The sequence below is a fragment of the Plecotus auritus genome (genome assembly GCF_963455305.1).
Source record: "Plecotus auritus genome assembly, chromosome: 2".
Taxonomy (NCBI): Eukaryota; Metazoa; Chordata; class Mammalia; order Chiroptera; family Vespertilionidae; genus Plecotus; species Plecotus auritus.
In genome coordinates this window covers 30697986-30714997 of record NC_137771.1, presented here as the reverse complement: position 1 = coordinate 30714997, position 17012 = coordinate 30697986, and the positions used below count along the sequence as shown (strand labels likewise).

Genomic DNA, 17012 nt, shown 5'->3' with positions numbered 1-17012 from the left:
CCAGCACCGGACTTCTCCCAGCATAGACACAGCTGATCCTTACAGCCAACTGGCCTGGAGGTCAATTCTTCCCAGTGATACCAACAACAATAAAGACTTAATTACAACAAGGCTGTACACACAGTCCACAAAGGGGTGCACCAAGAGTGTCCACCCCAGGTTAACTGGGGAGGCAGACCCACTGGGCCAAATTGGAAACCTAGCACACAAATCTACCAACTCAGGGAAGCAGTGAAAATGCGGCGTCTAAGAATCAGATCACAAACGAAAGAAATGGAGGAAAACAAACGACTGGATATAGAATTCAAAACCACGGTTATAAGACTTTTTAAGAATATCCTAGAAAAGGCCGATAAATATAACGAGACCCTCGAAGAGATGAAAAAGGACCAACTAGAAATTAAACATACACTGACTGAAATAAAAAATATTATACAGAGACCCAAAAACAGACAAGAGGAACACAAAAATCAAGTCAAAGAATTGAAATACAAAGAAGCAAAAAACACTCAACCGAAAAAGCAAAAAGCAAAAAAAAAAATCCAAAAAGTTGAAGATAATGTAAGAAGACTCTGGGACAACTTCAAGCGTACCAACATCAGAATTATGGGGGTGCCAGAAGAAGAGAGAGAGCAAAATACTGAAAACCTATTTGAAGAAATAATGACCGAAAACTTCCCCCACCTGGTGAAAGAAATAGACTTACAAGTCCAGGAAGCCCACAGAACCCCAAACAAAAGGAATCCAAAGAGGACTACACCAAGACACATCATAATTAAAATGCCAAGAGCAAAAGACAAAGAGAGAATATTAAAAGCAGCAAGAGAAAAACAGTTAGTTACCTACAGGGGAGCACCCATACGACTGTCAGCTGACTTTTCAACGGAAACTATGCAGGCCAGACGGGAGTGGCAAGAAATTTTCAATGTGATGAATAGCAAGAACCTACAACCAAGATTACTCTACCCAGCAAAGCTATCATTCAGAATTGAAGGGCAGATAAAGAGTTTCACAGACAAGAAAAAGCTAAAGGAGTTCATCACCACCAAACCAGTATTATATGAAATGCTGAAAGGTATTCTTAAAGAAGAGGAAGAAGAAAAAAGGAAAGATAAAAATTATGAACAACAAATACATATCTATCAACAAGTGAACCTAAAAATCAAGTGAATTAAAAACCTGAGGAACAGAATAATCTGGTGAATACAATAGAATCAGGGGCATAGAAAGGGAGTGGACTGATAATTCTCAGGGGGAAAGGGGTATGGGGGGGTTCATAAAGAGACTGGACAAAAATCATACACCTATGGATGAGGACAGTGGGGGGTAGGTAAGGGCAGAAGGTGGGGTGGGAAATGGCTGGAGGGGAACTATGGGGGAAAAAAGGAGAAATAATTGTAATAATCTGAATAAAGATTTATTAAAAAAAAAATAATAAAAAAAAAAATAAAAATTAATAGGAAAATGTCCTTGGGTAAGGACTAACAAAAATAAACAAACATTGACTCTAAAAAAAAAAAAAAAAAAAAAAAATAGACACAGACAACAGGAGGGTGGGGTCATGAATGGGAGGTGGGGGGTAATGGAGGAATAAGGATACATATGTAATACCTTAATCAATAAAGAAATTTAAAAAAAAAGATATAAAGCAAAATCAGAATATAAGAGACAGTATGCACTACCTAGCTCATTTCCCTGACAAAAGTTTAACTGCCTGAAACAATGGTCAATTTTTAATTGGTGAATAAGAACCACACTGTCTAGCACTTAGCAAGTGTTCCTCCAGGATAAAAATCTCACCAGTAATATGACTGGTAATTGGACAACCAGGCAAGACAAGAGAAAGACCTGTACTTTGCACAACTCCCAGGGCCCCATTCACCTTGCAGTCTATATCTGTGGCACCCCTTGGGAGTTCTGCAGTGCAAAGACTGCTTGGTTTATAAGCAATGTCATGTCAGTTAAGCATCTCACCAGAAACCATCAAGACCTATCTGAAGAGTAACAGATTTTCAAAACATCAGGATATGAAAAATGCTTTCTTCCTTTGCCAATATACCATTCCAAAATGAGCTACCTGGGAGGAATTAAACAAAGAAAGAAAAAGTGGAGATATTCACTGAATACTTAAATACAAGGTACTGGACTAGGCATTTCATATTTGTATTCTCAATATGACACTTATAACAACACTGTATGGCAGTGTACTTTATTTTTATAGATGAGAAAACAAGACTTAAAAGAAGTTAAGAAATGCACCTGAAGTCATAAGAGTCATAATGAGGATTCAAATCTATGTATGTTCTCTCTTCTATATCACTGAATCCTAAGAGATTTTAGACAGACTGTGCATTCCTTTCTTCTTCCAAATACAGCTGACCCTTGAACAACACAGGTTTAAACTGTATGGGTCAGCTCACATGCTGATTATCCTATCTAATAAAAGAGTGATATGCAAATTAACCATTACTCCATTACACACAAGCCACGCCCACAAGCCAATCAGGAGCAAGTATGCAAATTAACCCAACCAAGATGGCTGTGGCCACGGAGAGAGCAGGAGGGAGGCTTGGGTTTCCCCGGCGATGGAGGAAGCCAAGCTTTCCACACACCCTGGCCAGCCCAAGCCTCCACTCCAGGCTACAAAGTTTCCATTATAGAAGATAAATAAATCCCAACAAAAATGGCGGCAGCCATGGAGCTGGAGAGAGCAGGAAGCTAGGGTTGCCCCCAGTGATGGAGGAAGCCAAGCTTTCCGCACACCCTGGCCGGCCCAGGCCTCCACTCCAGGCTACAAAGTTTCAATTATAAAAGATAAATAAATCCCAACAAAAATGGCGGCAGTCACGGAGCTGGAGAGAGCAGGAGGCTAGGGTTGCCCCCAGCAATGGAAAAAGCCAAGCTTCTGAAGCCCTGGCATGCCTTGGCCTCCGCTTAAGGCTACAAAGTTTCAATTATAGAAGATACATAATTCCAACAGAAATGGCTGCCGCCACGGAGCGAGCAGAAGGCTTGGCTCCGCTCCAGGCTACAAAGTTTCAATTGTAGAAGATAAATAAACCCCAGATACCAGGGCCTCCGCTTGGGTCACCAGGGGGTGTGGCCAGCCTGCAAACCACCACAGGCCCCTCGCCCAGGCCGCCCCACGCCCCAAGGGAACCCCCACTCTGATCCGGGATACCCTTCAGGGCAAACCAGCTGGCCCCCACCCATGCACCAGGCCTCTATCCTATCTAATAAAAGAGTAATATGCAGATTGACCATCACTCCAACACACAAGATGGATGCCCCCATGTGGTCAAAGATCCTGCTCCCATGTGGACACAAGATGGCTACCACAAGATGACCAGCAGGGGAGGGCAGTTGGGAGGGACCAGGCCTGCAAGGGAGGGCAGTTGAGGGTGATCAAGCCTGCAGGGGAGGGCAGTTAGGGGTGACCAGGCCGGCAGAGGGAAGTTGGGGGTGACCGGGCCTGCAGGGAAGGGCAGTTGGGGGGGACCCAAGCCTGCAGGGGAGAGCAGTTGGGGGGGACCAGGCCTGCAGGGGAGGGCAGTCGGGGGCGACCAGGCCTGCAGGGAAGGGCAGGTGGGGGGGACCAGGCCTGCAGGGGAGGGCAGTTAGGGGTTAACAGGCCTGCAGGGGAGGGCAGTTAGGGGAAAACAGGCTGGCAGGGGAGCAGTTAGGCATCAATCAGGCTGGCAGGGGAGTGGTTAGGGGGTGACCAGGCTGGCAGGCAGAAGCGGTTAAGGGCAATCAGGAAGGCAGGCAGGCAAGCCGTTAGAAGCCAGGAGTCCTGGATTGTGAGAGGGATGTCCGACTGCCCGTTTGGGATCGGGCCTAAATGGGCAGTCGGACATCCCTCGACGGGTCCCAGATTGGAGAGGGTACAGGCTGGGCTGAGGGACTTCCCCCCGCCCCGCCCCGTGCATAAGTTTCATGCACCGGGCTTCTAGTTTTCAATAAACATACAGTTGATAGTATTTTCAATCCCTAGTTGGGAATCTGCAGTCATGGAGAGCCAACTGTATACACTGTTCTACACCATTTTATGCAAGGGACTTAAGCATCCATGGATTCTGGTATCCAAAGGGGGTCCTGGAACCAATCCCCTATGGAGACTGAGGGATGATTGGGAAGTCAAAAGTCATACACAGATTTTCAACTGGTTAGAGCTCCTAACCCTTGCACTGTTCAAGGGTCAATTATACTCACAAAAACACTTATTTTCCAAAAGAACAAGAGATAAAACCTTGAAACCTGCAAGGGTTGCTGAGTTTGCCTATATTGCCACAATATATTTTAATCAAGAAAATCTCCAGTTCAATCTATGGACTAAATGAGTTACAAATACAGGATTAGAGCAAGAAAACACAAAAGGAGACAGATGAAGAGAGAGTTGGTAGTAAATATGGGTAAGTCCCAGACAACAAAGGACAGATCCTAATTCATAATTAGCCAAACAGAGTCAGGAGACAAAAACTTACCAGAATTACAGGATACCTGTTGTGGGGGTGGGGGTGCCTGATGTGTTAACGTCTGATGCTGATGGTTTGAGTGATGCTGCATATGTTGATGTGGAGAAGGGTGCTGGGGATGAGGAGACTGGAGCTGGCTGTGTTGTTGTGGAGAGGGGTGCTGGGGATGAGGGGACTGGAGCTGGCTGTGTTGTTGTGGGTGTGATGCTGGATGCTGGGGACGCTGCTGCGGATGCTGTGGTAAACCATGTGGTCGATGGGGTGGATGTGGAGACGGTTGTGTGTGTATCTGGGGGTGAGACAGTGAGACTTGTGCAACCGAATTACTGCCTGTGGTACTGAGGCCACTGCCATGACTGTTGGACAGGTTGCTTTGGTTGCCGTGTGGGTGAGAGCTCACTGTACTGCTAGGAGAGTGCTGATAGGAACACGAAGTATGGGACTGCTGGGAAGATTCAGAAGGGATGTTCATCAAACCTAAAAAGTCAGAAAAAGCAAGCTCACTTATGGTCAGATTGCAGTTATATTTTATAACAAAGGTTTGCAACATTAGAGAGCAGAGGTATAAGTTATCCAAAGGCAACTTTGTTTCAGTTTAACAAGTGCTGATGGCTTTGGAAGCCAATAAAAGCCCCTCGGCGGGAGGAAAAGATGTGTTGATAGAACATCCACCACCCACTGGGCTCTATAACTGAGAATAGTAAGAAACATCATTCCTTGCCCTTGAGTAGCTTATGCTCTAGTACAGTGGTCGGCAGTTTGCCCCTCGTTGACTAATGAGTTTGCCGACCACTGCTCTAGTAGAAGAGAGACACTTAAAGCGATCATGTCCATGCCCAGTCTGTGTGGCTCAGTGACTGAGTGTTGACCCATGAACCAGGAGGTCACAGTTCGATTCCAGGTCAGGGAACATGCCAGGTTTAGGCCCGGTAGGGGCATGCAAGAGGCAGGTGATGGATGATTTTCTCTCATCACTGATGTTTCTCTCTCTCTCCCTCTCCCTTCCTCTCTCTAAAATCAATCAAAACATACTTTTTAAAATAAGAGATTATGTCCAACAATATCAGTGGGGATACAGGAACTTTGTTTCTTGCCTATTCAGGTAGGAAGGAGCTGGAGATACAGAGAAGTCTTCCCTGAAAAGGCAGTATCTGAACTGAGTCTTAAAAGACAAATAAAGACTAAGCAAAACAAAACAGCCATCTCCATTATTCTTTTTCATTACTCTTATGGAACATTCTTGAAACACAGTTTAGGGGTTAAGACTACATATTTTATAGCACCAGAAAGTAAAGTCTCTGCACTGCACTTGGAAACTCTGGAAAGTTATTAACCATTCCAACTCACAATTACCTCAACTATAAATGGCATGGTAATAGTATCTACTTCATAGAGTTGTGAGGATAAAATGCCATAATGCAAGTGCAGGCTGATGATGATGCTGCTGCCAAAAGTGCCTAATGTTAAAAAAAATGTATGTTTGGTTTGCAAGTGGATACTCATTTTAATAAATCTATTGCAAGTATGGCTAATACCATGTCTTTTTTTTTTTTTTTTTAATATATTTTATTGATATTTCACAGAGAGGAAGGGAGAGGGACAGGGAGCCAGAAACATCGATGAGAGAGAAACATCGACCAGCCGCCTCCTGCACAACCCCCACTGGGGATTTGCCCGCAACCCAGGCACATGCCCTTGACCGGAATCGAACCCGGGACCCTCCAGTCCGCAGGCCGACGCTCTATCCACTGAGCCAAACCGGTTTCGGCTAATACCATGTCTTGCTGAACCAAACACACAAAAAAAGTTATTAAATGAAAAATAGAATACCGCAACATGGTGTCAGTCAATAAAAGAATCAAACTTCTTAAGCAAAATAAAAGTATTCTCGCCCTAACTGGTTTGGCTCAGTGGATCGAGTGTCAGCCTGCGAACTGAAGGGTCCCAGGTTCGATTCCAGTCAAGGGCATGTACCTTGGTTGCGGGCACATCCCTAGTGGGAGGTGTGCAGGAGGCAGCTGATAGATGTTTCTCTCTCATCGATGTTTCTAATTCTCTATCTCTCTCCCTTCCTCTCTGTAAAAAATCAATAAAATAATTTAAAAAAATAAAAATAAAAGTATTCTCATACTTAATAGTCAATAATATTAACAGTAAAATTGTATTAAGAGTACATTGTAAGATAACATTAAAACTTAATACATTAAGGTTTTATAGGTACAAAAGTTAATTAAAGTTCTTGCCTTGGCCTGGAAAACTGTCATTTATATGGAATCTATAGTTATTACAGTAAAATGAAAGAAAGCAGTGATTTCATTATCTATGTCCAATAAAGTCCTAGCATTTTAAGTGAGAATCTAGATATGATCCATACCAACATTTTCAATCCCAAATTATTTTTAAATCAAATGAAACAAAGTATCTTTCAAAAGCCCAAAATGTAAAACTGATAAATGTAAAGTTTTCTTTTTTTTAAGTCAGGGAAGGAAGACTGCTAGGTCTCCCTCTTCATCTGCATACTTTTAACTCCCCAAGACCTTCACAAAAGCCAAGGATTCCAAAGAGAACAATTTAAAAACCAATCATGTAATCTAGTCTTATTTTACAAACAGGAATGCTGAATTCTAGAGAAGTGGCATTAACTCAGTTGACTTTTATGGTAGAACCAGGACTAGAACCCAGAATTCCTATCAATGCTCTTTTGTTTGATTGAAATAGCTTTATGGGCTTCAGAAATCTTCACCATTGTTATTTCAAAGTCAGTAATTTTCTATTATGACCACCAAGGTTGGGTCTGCTTAGCAAAGTCTTATATTAGTTCTTTTTATACTTTTATAGATAGAAAATTAAAGACAAAATTTAAAAAAATACATGATTCTTCTTTTGGCCAGAAAAACAAATTTCCTATACAAGCTATTGATATTCATTGATATATGTAATACTTGTATATAACATTAACTTTCACCATAATATCTGACAATCATATGTATTAAAATGTAAACTCTGTAAAGATCGGGATTTTTGTCTAAAAGATTTTGTTCACTGCTGTAAATAGGTAAACTCTCTGCGTTGAGTTATAAATAGTTAATCTGTCAAACAAACTAGGAAATATTTCAACAGTGTGATCCTATCACATGATTGGCTAAAATGAACCCAGCAACTAAAGGCACAATAACACATAATAGCAGCTTAACTAGCATTTAGTTGATATAATACTGCATCTCAACCAAAATCACTTTTGGCGTTAAAATCTGACTTAAATATGTTGTATAAAACAAGGACCCAGAGCATAACACTAAGCAATGTGTTCACTTGTAAGGGCAAATCGTGAAAGTACAAATTTGGTGCTAATACTTATCTCTTTGCTAATACCAGTCAGAACAGAAAGGCAAGGCACATCTATTCTGCAGTACAACATTTACCACTAAAGTGATTCATATGGCAGACATCACTAATTAGCCATGGTAGTCTTTCCCAGATGGCACAGATGCAGTACCAGATTCTTCAAACATTTAACAAAACTCTAGGACACCACTAGATCAAGTGAAGTAGGCAGGCAAGATGAAATTTATCTGCCATTCTTGTGCTATAAAATAAATATACACAGAGCACAGTAAAGGCACAAAGAGCATTCAATCCTGATCATGATGATAATGTTCTAAGATCAAGGAAATATAACAGCTGTTATGTGAAAACAATTCTTAAGAGAACATTTTACAATAAAAATTTACTTTACAAAAAGTATTAAAAAGAAACTCACCTTGTTGACTAAGTGACTGCTCAAAAACTGACTTATAAAGGCTCCGAAATGAGGCACTGAGATCTTCAAAATTATATTCTGAGAAAAGTAGTTGTTTGTCTCGTTCTGGAAGGTTGTACTGTGGCTGCTGCTGGGGAGTTAATGACTGAGAGACTGGTTCTGGATGATTTGTCACCTAACATTAAAAGAGAATACTACTAATTTAGTAGCTCTATATCAGAATTGATTTGTTATGTAAAATATATCACTGAAAATATTAAAAGTTTTTAGAATCCAAAGGAAATATTTACTTCCCTGTCTGTGACTTTACATCCTCTGTTTAAGTTGGGGGTGTACATAAGGTACAGACCACAAAATTGTTAACCTGGATCTTGAAGAACAATAGGAATTTAATCCAACCTCCATATTTCACAGAAGAGGAGAAAGAGTTCAAAGAAGATAAATGACTTTCTCAAGATAATACAAGTATGTGATGAACTAATAAGCCTGGACAGTTTCTGCAGCATCTTCATTTGATTTCTATAGAAACAATTTCATCTCAAATACCACTATATTATGAAACTACTAACATTTCTTATTCATTTATTCAATTAATCTTTAAACATTTAAATTCAAATACTGTGAGTACTATGATCAGTTTTTGTGGCACTGCCCAAAACAGCAAGGAACTTTAATACATCTAACTAATCATTTCTAGGGGAAAGTTTTTTTATTAAATGAAATGAAACTGAGGGGAAATGAGAAAAGAAGGATAAAAGACAAAGGAGATTCTGAGAAAAACAAAATACAGGTTGTGGCAAAGTTTGATTTACAGTTGTTCGTATGGAAAATAATACAATAATCTGTTCTCTCTATATAAAACCCTAATATGCAAATAGACCAAACCGGGGAATAACCAAACAACTGGTTGCTTTGATGTGCGCTGACCACCAGGGTGTGCGCACGGAACATGGTGGGTGTCCGCCACGGCGGGATGGTGGAGCAGGTGAGCGGAGGCGCAAGACCAAGGCTGGTTGCTGTCATCGGGGCAAGCCTCTGGTGGTTACCGAAAATTTTTTGTTCCAATATGCCACAGTCCCACCCGGTGCTTGCACCCGCTGCCGACGCCAGAGCCGCTGCTCGCACCCGCTGCCGGCGCCTGGTGCCGGCCCTGATTGCCCCCAGAGCTTCTCCACCTCCCCCTGCTCCTAAGAGGCAATCGGGGCAACTGACGGCACCGGCCCCGCTCGCACCTGCTGCTGGCGTCGGCCCCAATAACTGCACACCATCAGCGGGTGCGAGCAGGGCCAGCACCATTAGCACGTATGAGCGGCGGGAGCAGGGCTGCCAGCAGACAGGGGACTGTGGGCTGCGGCTGGAAGGGCCGGATGGGGGCATGGAGGATGGGCTGCGACCCACCCCTGTGCCCACCACAGCCTTGCGGCCCACAGTTCCTTTCAAGGTACACGAATTCGTGCACTGGGCCCCTAGTTAATAATAATAATACAAGAACAAACTGTTTCGTGTATTCACAACTATAAACCTACTTTTGCCCCAACCTGTATATAGATCAAGAGCTTGAGCAATGCAAGAGGTTGAAAAAGCACCAGGAACATGTACAAAATAAAAATTATCTTTGAAGGTAGCACAACTAGAAAAGAAAAAGAAAAAAGGTCAGCTGTATCTCTTAAAGACTATATCAAGGAGTGGTAAACCACCATTTATTTAGTGAATGCTATGATTATCCTGAAACAGGGGATGATGACTGGTCTTATGAGGAGCAAATTCTCATCAACCATCCTATCTTGCCAGAGGCAGCTATGGGGCAGTTTCTTGTCGACCTCACCATCTTGCTCAGAGAGTTTCTCATCTGTCTCCCTGTTTCCAGTGAGACAGGGGACTTTCAACTTTATTCCTGTAGGGTATAGCTACAAGTTATACAATTGCTTAGCTGCAGTATAGAATTTGTTCTTCCACTTATAGTGACCCACCATATATGTAGTCTGTCATCTGGCTCCTCTGATTAGGGGTTGTCCAATGTGATGTGACACCATACCGATGTGGCTTATACTGTCTGTATGAGGAATGAAACTGTCTTAATGCAGCTGGGATTTCTGTGTCTTTATAAGCTCAATCCATGGACATGTGATAAGCTCAACCAGCAGCTGACAATGTACTGTTGTTTAAGGAGTGCTTGATGACCAGCTTGATACCTTGTTGTTAAATGAAAAAAAGCTGTCTACAATGTCTTTCTTTTACAGAGGAGTTAAACCTTCTTAGGCGTACTGATATAACAGACATGTTTGTTCTTCTCTCTTAGTTCTATAAATGTTTTTAAGTTTTTTCCTTATTATATTTTTTGATATAATATAGGGACTCTGTGCTCTTTAATTTCTTTTGGTTTCAAGATTTTCTATATTTAAATTATTTTTAAAGCTACTTAAAATCATTAAATCTTTGCACAGTTTGCTTCAATACTCCAAATAGTCCTTTAATATCATGACTTTCTCATTACTGAGTGCTTTAATTCACCTCTTGATCAGCTATAAATTTTTTTTTTTTTTCCCAGTTAAGAGCACATGAAACCAAGGGTAGAATGTTTTGTAAGCTCTCTATGATGTCTTTCTTTTAGCTTCACATATAAATGAGAATTTGGCTGGTCATCAATATTTATAATCCCAAACCTATTAACTAAAATTCTGCGTAAAGTGTTCCATTATCTTCTGGCATTTAGTATTAGGAAAAGAAGTATGATTTGTGTTTCTTTGAATCTATCTATTTCTGTTCTCCCAGAGTATTTATATGAATGATTACTTCTGAAATTTTAAAATCTGTCTTGATGTGTTTAGGTATAGGCTTTTTTTCTCCATTAACTTTTCCAAGAACTCAGAAGCCCTTTTAATCTCTGTTTCTTCTAAAGATTGCTTCTGTACCAACTATTCTTAGTTTCTTCTTCAGGGATACTTATAAATTCTCAGTTCTCCATATCTATTCTCTTCTTTTACGTAACTACTAGAGGCCCAATGCATGAAATTCATGCAAGGGGCTCAGCCCCCGCCACCATGTCAGCCACCTCTGCCTCGGCCCCCACTGCCGTGGCTTCGTCCAGAATGTCATCCGGAAGGACGTCTGGTCTTATTAGCATATTACACTTTTATTATTATAGATTCTTTCTTTATCTGTTTCTTCTGCATGATGGGAGAATTCTATTTTAATTCCCCTTTTCCCCAGAGCATTGATCACAGTTTTACAGAATCACGTTTCTTTTTACCTACAATCAATAGAATTTTAATTCTGCTCTTGCATTGTTTTCCTTGTGTTATTTTCTTATTTCAGTCCCCACCCCCATCCTCATTTTACATCTTTGTCCTGTATAAGCTTTTACGTATTTACTCATCCTCGTGAGTGATCTGGTACCATCAAATTTATACCAAGAAAGTGTGGTGGATGGCTCTTAGACTCTGTTCTGTCTACTGGTGAGGATAGTTACCAGATGATTAGAAAAGAAGTATCAGATATCTCAAGGGCCATGTACTTATATAATAGGTAACCAAATCAGCACAGGAGCAAGAACACTCACACAGGTCCCTCAATTGCATAGCTTTGTTTTCCAGACAAAAACTGAAATACAAGACTGGTTAACAATTTGGTACCAGGTTCATTCTAACCTTTTGAGATTTATAGAATCCTCTTCTCAAATCTACAGCTGGAAAATAAGGTTATATAACACATACATCCTATAGGCTCTTTTACCAAGGACTAAAATATAGCTATGCTAGACTGAGGTATAATCTTTCTTCTATTCCAATTGCTCATCACTTGGACACAGAACACATTGAGTAAACCGAAATATATAACATAGTACACAATCATATATTTGTATCTAACTTGGTAAAATACAAGTACCCAATTAAAACACTATCAAGGTAGAAATCTGCTCAAGTTATCTAAGCTAACGAATTGATCAGTAAAAAATATACATCTTCATTTTTTATTAGCATTTCAATTACGTTTGGTTTAGTGTTAAGCATTAAATGAGTACTCAACAAAGAAGTTAACTTCATCAAAACTTACCGGTGTATAACTATGCACACTTCCAACACTATTCAAATTAACAGATGCCAAACTCTGGTCTGAGAGACTGTTGTTAAGGCTACTGCGTGGACTATCACTACCATCCTGCTCAGTGTTGTACAATGTTACCTAGATTGAAAAGAAAAGCAACATTTGAATAAGTAGTTCCTACTATAAAGAGTACTTTTTAAAGCAACTCTACAAAAGTACAACTAGCTGGAATACGGAATAAAAAGTTAGTGGTCTTTTCTTTGGTGCCTACCTACCCCAATTCCATGCCCTTCACCGCTAACTCCATATTCACTATGAAATAATTTACTCTCAAACTATAGGATATAATTCAGGCATCCTCAAACTACGGCCCGCGGGCCACATGCGGCCCGCCTAGGACATTTATCCGGCCCGCCGGGTGCCACTGCCTGTCCTGCTTAGCAGCCGACTCGTCCCGGGCCCGCAGTGCGCATAGGAATTTGTTCATAGTTGTTTTTTTAAACTACAGTCCGGCCCTCCAACGGTCTGAGGGACAGTGAACTGGCCCCCTGTTTAAAAAATTTGAGGACCCCTGGATATATCCTATCCAGAGATAAATTCAATTTACTATCAAGGTATAATTAGTTCATCAGCTTTTGGTAAGGGGATTACAGTAGACTTTAAATATTTCTACAAAGCATAAATTTATTTTTATTCAAGCTTTAGCAAAACTCCTGTTCACTATCATAATCTTAGGCATCAAACAAAGAACACAAAAAATGGAATTTAAAAAAATCAGATATCAATGTTTATAAATACTGGAAATTGGACACTCAACTAACACATTTGCAAAATCATAGACATATGATCTAGTTTTTTAAAGTAATAATAATATGCTAATATATGGTGGGCAAAAGTAGGTTTATAGTTGCTCACATGGAAAATAACATAATAAATAATAATATAAGAATAAACTGTTTCATATACTCATAACTGTAAACCTACTTTTTTCCACCCTGTATATATGCATTAGACATGAAGGGCTATATGTTACAATGTTAACAATGGTTAACTAGAAGGAGCTGGGTATTCCTGAAGACTTTTATCACAGACAGTATGTATTTTTACAATGCTCAAGTTTGTTAATAATAAGCATAATTTTTAATTAGAAATAAACAAAAAAGATTTTAAAAGTAGCCTAACTATTCTTCCCTCAAGGTTCTATTCAGATGCCACTACTAACTTTCCTTTCTATGGTCTCACTTCTGTGGGAAAAATTAATACACGAGCTTTACAGTCTCACTAATTTTTATCAATTTTTTATCTATTACTAGACTGTTAGCTCCTCGAGTCACCAGTAACAGTATAGTGCTTTCTGCTCAGTATACAATAAATAAATATTTGCTGAATTTAATACCCAATTGGGCTATACTATTTTTCTGTCTGTGCAAAAAGCAGGCATGCTCAATGCTCACAAACATTTGCCAAAAGATGCTGAGTATGTTGAAAACCAGGCATATATGCTTCTACACTTAAGGCAAAACAAGACTGTCCCATATTCAAATTCATATCAGCAGGGAACAATTATGTATCTAGGAACTAATAAGGAAGAAGAGTACAGTAGTACCCCCTTAACCAGTTTCAGTTACCCACAATCAACCACAGCCCAAAAATATTAAATGGAGAATTCCAGAAATAAACAATTCATGAGTTTTAAATTGCGTACTGTTGTGAGTAGCATGATGAAACCTCGAGCTGTCCTGCTCTGTCCCATCTGGGAGGTGAATCATCCCTTTGTCCAACATATCCGCATGGTGCATACAGTACAGTAAGACATTTTGAGAGAAGAGATCACATTTATATAACTCTATTCCAGTATCCTATATAATAAAAGGCTAATATGCAAATAGACCTAACGGAGGAACAACTGAACAACCGGTTGCTATGATGTGCGCTGACCACCAGGGAACATGGCTGGCATCAGCTGTGGTGTGATGGTGGAACAGGTGAGCGGGGGCGCCAGACCAAAGCAGGGCACCGGTCACTGTCATCCAAGCGAGCCTCTGGTAGTTACTGAAAATTCTTTGCTCCCGCACACCATAGTCCCGCCCGGTGCTCGCACCTGCTCCCAGCGCTGGCCCCGATCACCCCTCAGGGTTTCTCCACCTCCCCTTGTTCCTGAGGGGTGATTGGGCCAGCCCTGCTCACACCCACAGCCACCGCTTGCACCCGTTGCCAGCGCCCAGCGTTAGTCCCAATCGCGGGGCACCGTCAGTGGGTGCGAGTGGCAGCTGCTGGCCCCAATTGCTCCTGAGGGCTTCTCTGCTCCCTCTGCTCCTAAGGGGTGATTGGGGCAGCAGGCACTGCTCGCACCCACTGACGGCAACGGCCCTGCTCACACCTGTTGCTGGCACCAGCCCCAATCGCTCCACACCGTCAGTGGGTGCGAGCAGGGCCAGCGTCTTCAGCGCGTGTGAGCGGCGGCGGTAGCAGAACTGCGGTGGGAGGGGCCAGACGGGAGCGCGGAGGATGGGCCGAGACCCCCCCTGTGCCCACCACAGCTTCGCCTCGCGGCCCACAGTTCCTTTCAAAGTGCATAAAAACCCGAAGTGTGTGGCAGTGAAGAATACCCAGTAGTTAAAAAGCAACGCCTTGATTGGTGCTCCTTTGAAGTTGCCTGGTTTTTTCCTCTGATTTTCTAAAAACATATTTTTATTGATTTCAGAGAGGAAAGGAGAGGGAGAGAGAGATAGAAACATCAATGAAGGAAGATAATCATTGATCGGCTGCCTCCCACATGCTCCTTACTGGGGACCTGGGCATGTGCCCTGACTAGGAATCGAACCATGACCTCCTGGTTCTTAGGTCGACGCTCAACCACTGAACCATGCCAGTCGGGTTCAATTATTATTTCATTTTAGCTCTATAGTTTCCTCTAAATCAGTGGTTCTCAACCTTTCTAATGCCGCGACCCTTTAATATAGTTCCTCATGTTGTGGTGACCCCCAACCATAAAATTATTTTCGGTGACCCTGCTAGTGGTTCTCAACCCGTGGGTAACGACCCACAGGTTGAGAACCGCTGCTGTAGAGCCTAAGACCATCAGAAAACACAGATATTTACATTACGATTCATTAACAGTAGCAAAATTACAGTTATGAAGTAGCAACGAAAATAATTTTATGGTTGGGGGTCACCACAACATGAGGAACTGTATTAAAGGGTCGCGGCATTAGAAAGGTTGAGAACCACTGCTCTAAATGGTTCCGTACTGATTACAATTCTCTAATGAATTTTCTATTATTCATCTATATTCTTGGACATATTAGTCAGTTATTTAAAAATCATTATCTAGATCATTTATGGATGTTTACATTGTTCCCCCCTCTCCTGGTATTGAATTATCTGGTCCTTTATCCTGGAGTGTCTAGAAATCTTGTTTGAAGGTGAGACCTTACTTAAGAAAACTTGCAAAAGCTCGGGGTGATGTCATCTTCTTACAAAAAGATTTTCTTTTCTTTTTTTTTTCCTTTGGCAAGTAGAAGAATATTAGCATACCATCCTAATAACAAATTTGAGCCTGGTCTATTTTGATTTGCTCTTACTCATAGAACATAACCCTTCTGACGTATCAACTTGGAAGCCAGGATGTTTACCATGGCCCACTCCATTTTAAAGGTCCACAGACTATAATTTTTGTCTACCTCTTCTCTGTAAGATTGCTGAATTCTGGCTAGTGAAAAAAATCTATTTGATTTGTCTGTGTCTGAGCCCAAGCATATGCAGGTTAGGAGTTAGCAAATGCCTTAAGTGGATGTTGCTTGCAAAAACTTTAGCTTACTTCTGAGATTTCTCAGGATCTTAGTCCTCAAACCCTAACTGTTTGGTAGCCCCAAACTCGTTTTTCTCTCCCTAACTCAATGACTGCTCTAGGCTGCTTTCTATTTAGCTACTATGTCATACACTGAGAATTGGGAAATGTCTTAAGGGAAAATTTACAGGACTAATCTCAATGTGTTTCCCTTTTTTGTGGGATCCTGGATGATAAAGTCTTGGTTGTTTTGTTCTCCAATGCCTGCCCCCTCTTTTTTTATTGGTGGTGGGGGTGGTATTTTATGTAGACAGGCAGAAGGGTTAAACTGATTCTAGCTACTCCATTGTATCTGGAAGCAAAAGTCCAAAAATTGCAGCTCCCTTGATTCCCATATTATTTAGTCATGAAGACCTAGCATTACTATTTCCTAATTGTTTCCTAGTAGCCACAACTATCTATGTTTAGGCCTCACTATCTCCTACTTGGACTACTGCAAAGACCAGTATTGGATATTTCTGATTCCAACCCATCTGCTTTACCAGAAATTCTCAAGTCTAGCTGGGCATCATTAGGGATGATTTTTGAAAGTACAGTTTCCTGGGCCCTATCCACAAGGATAGTAACTTTTTTGATAGGCCTATAATGGAATCTGGGAATTCCGCGCCCCCTCTCACACACACACACCTCTCCTAAGTGATTCTGATGAAATCATTCCATAGATTTATATTTGGGGAAAAATCATTACTTTACATCTCAGCTGCTAGTTTCCTTTCTAAGTTCAAAATCTGATTAGTCACTCTGATTATATAATTTCTTCTGTTTATTCATTATCTTTCTACAAATAAAAATTTCTATGTATACTAAATTAGTGCAAATGTGTACACTCGCTCATGACATGTGTTTATGCATGTCATGAGCGAGTGGAAGAGTGAAAGATGGG

General features: G+C 41.1%; 1 protein-coding gene across 3 annotated transcripts in view; it reads right to left on the bottom strand.

Annotated features, from left to right (window-relative positions):
* Nucleotides 1–17012, bottom strand: part of FOXJ3 (forkhead box J3) — a 123963-nt gene that overhangs the window by 13384 nt on the left and 93567 nt on the right. For all 3 annotated transcript variants that reach the window (XM_080652857.1, XM_080652859.1, XM_080652858.1), the window contains 3 exons: nucleotides 12289–12417; nucleotides 8236–8410; nucleotides 4485–4952 (listed from right to left, as the gene is read on the bottom strand). In XM_080652857.1, the coding sequence (XP_080508983.1) occupies nucleotides 4485–4952; nucleotides 8236–8410; nucleotides 12289–12417 (772 nt within the window). The remainder of the gene's footprint in view (nucleotides 1–4484; nucleotides 4953–8235; nucleotides 8411–12288; nucleotides 12418–17012) is intronic.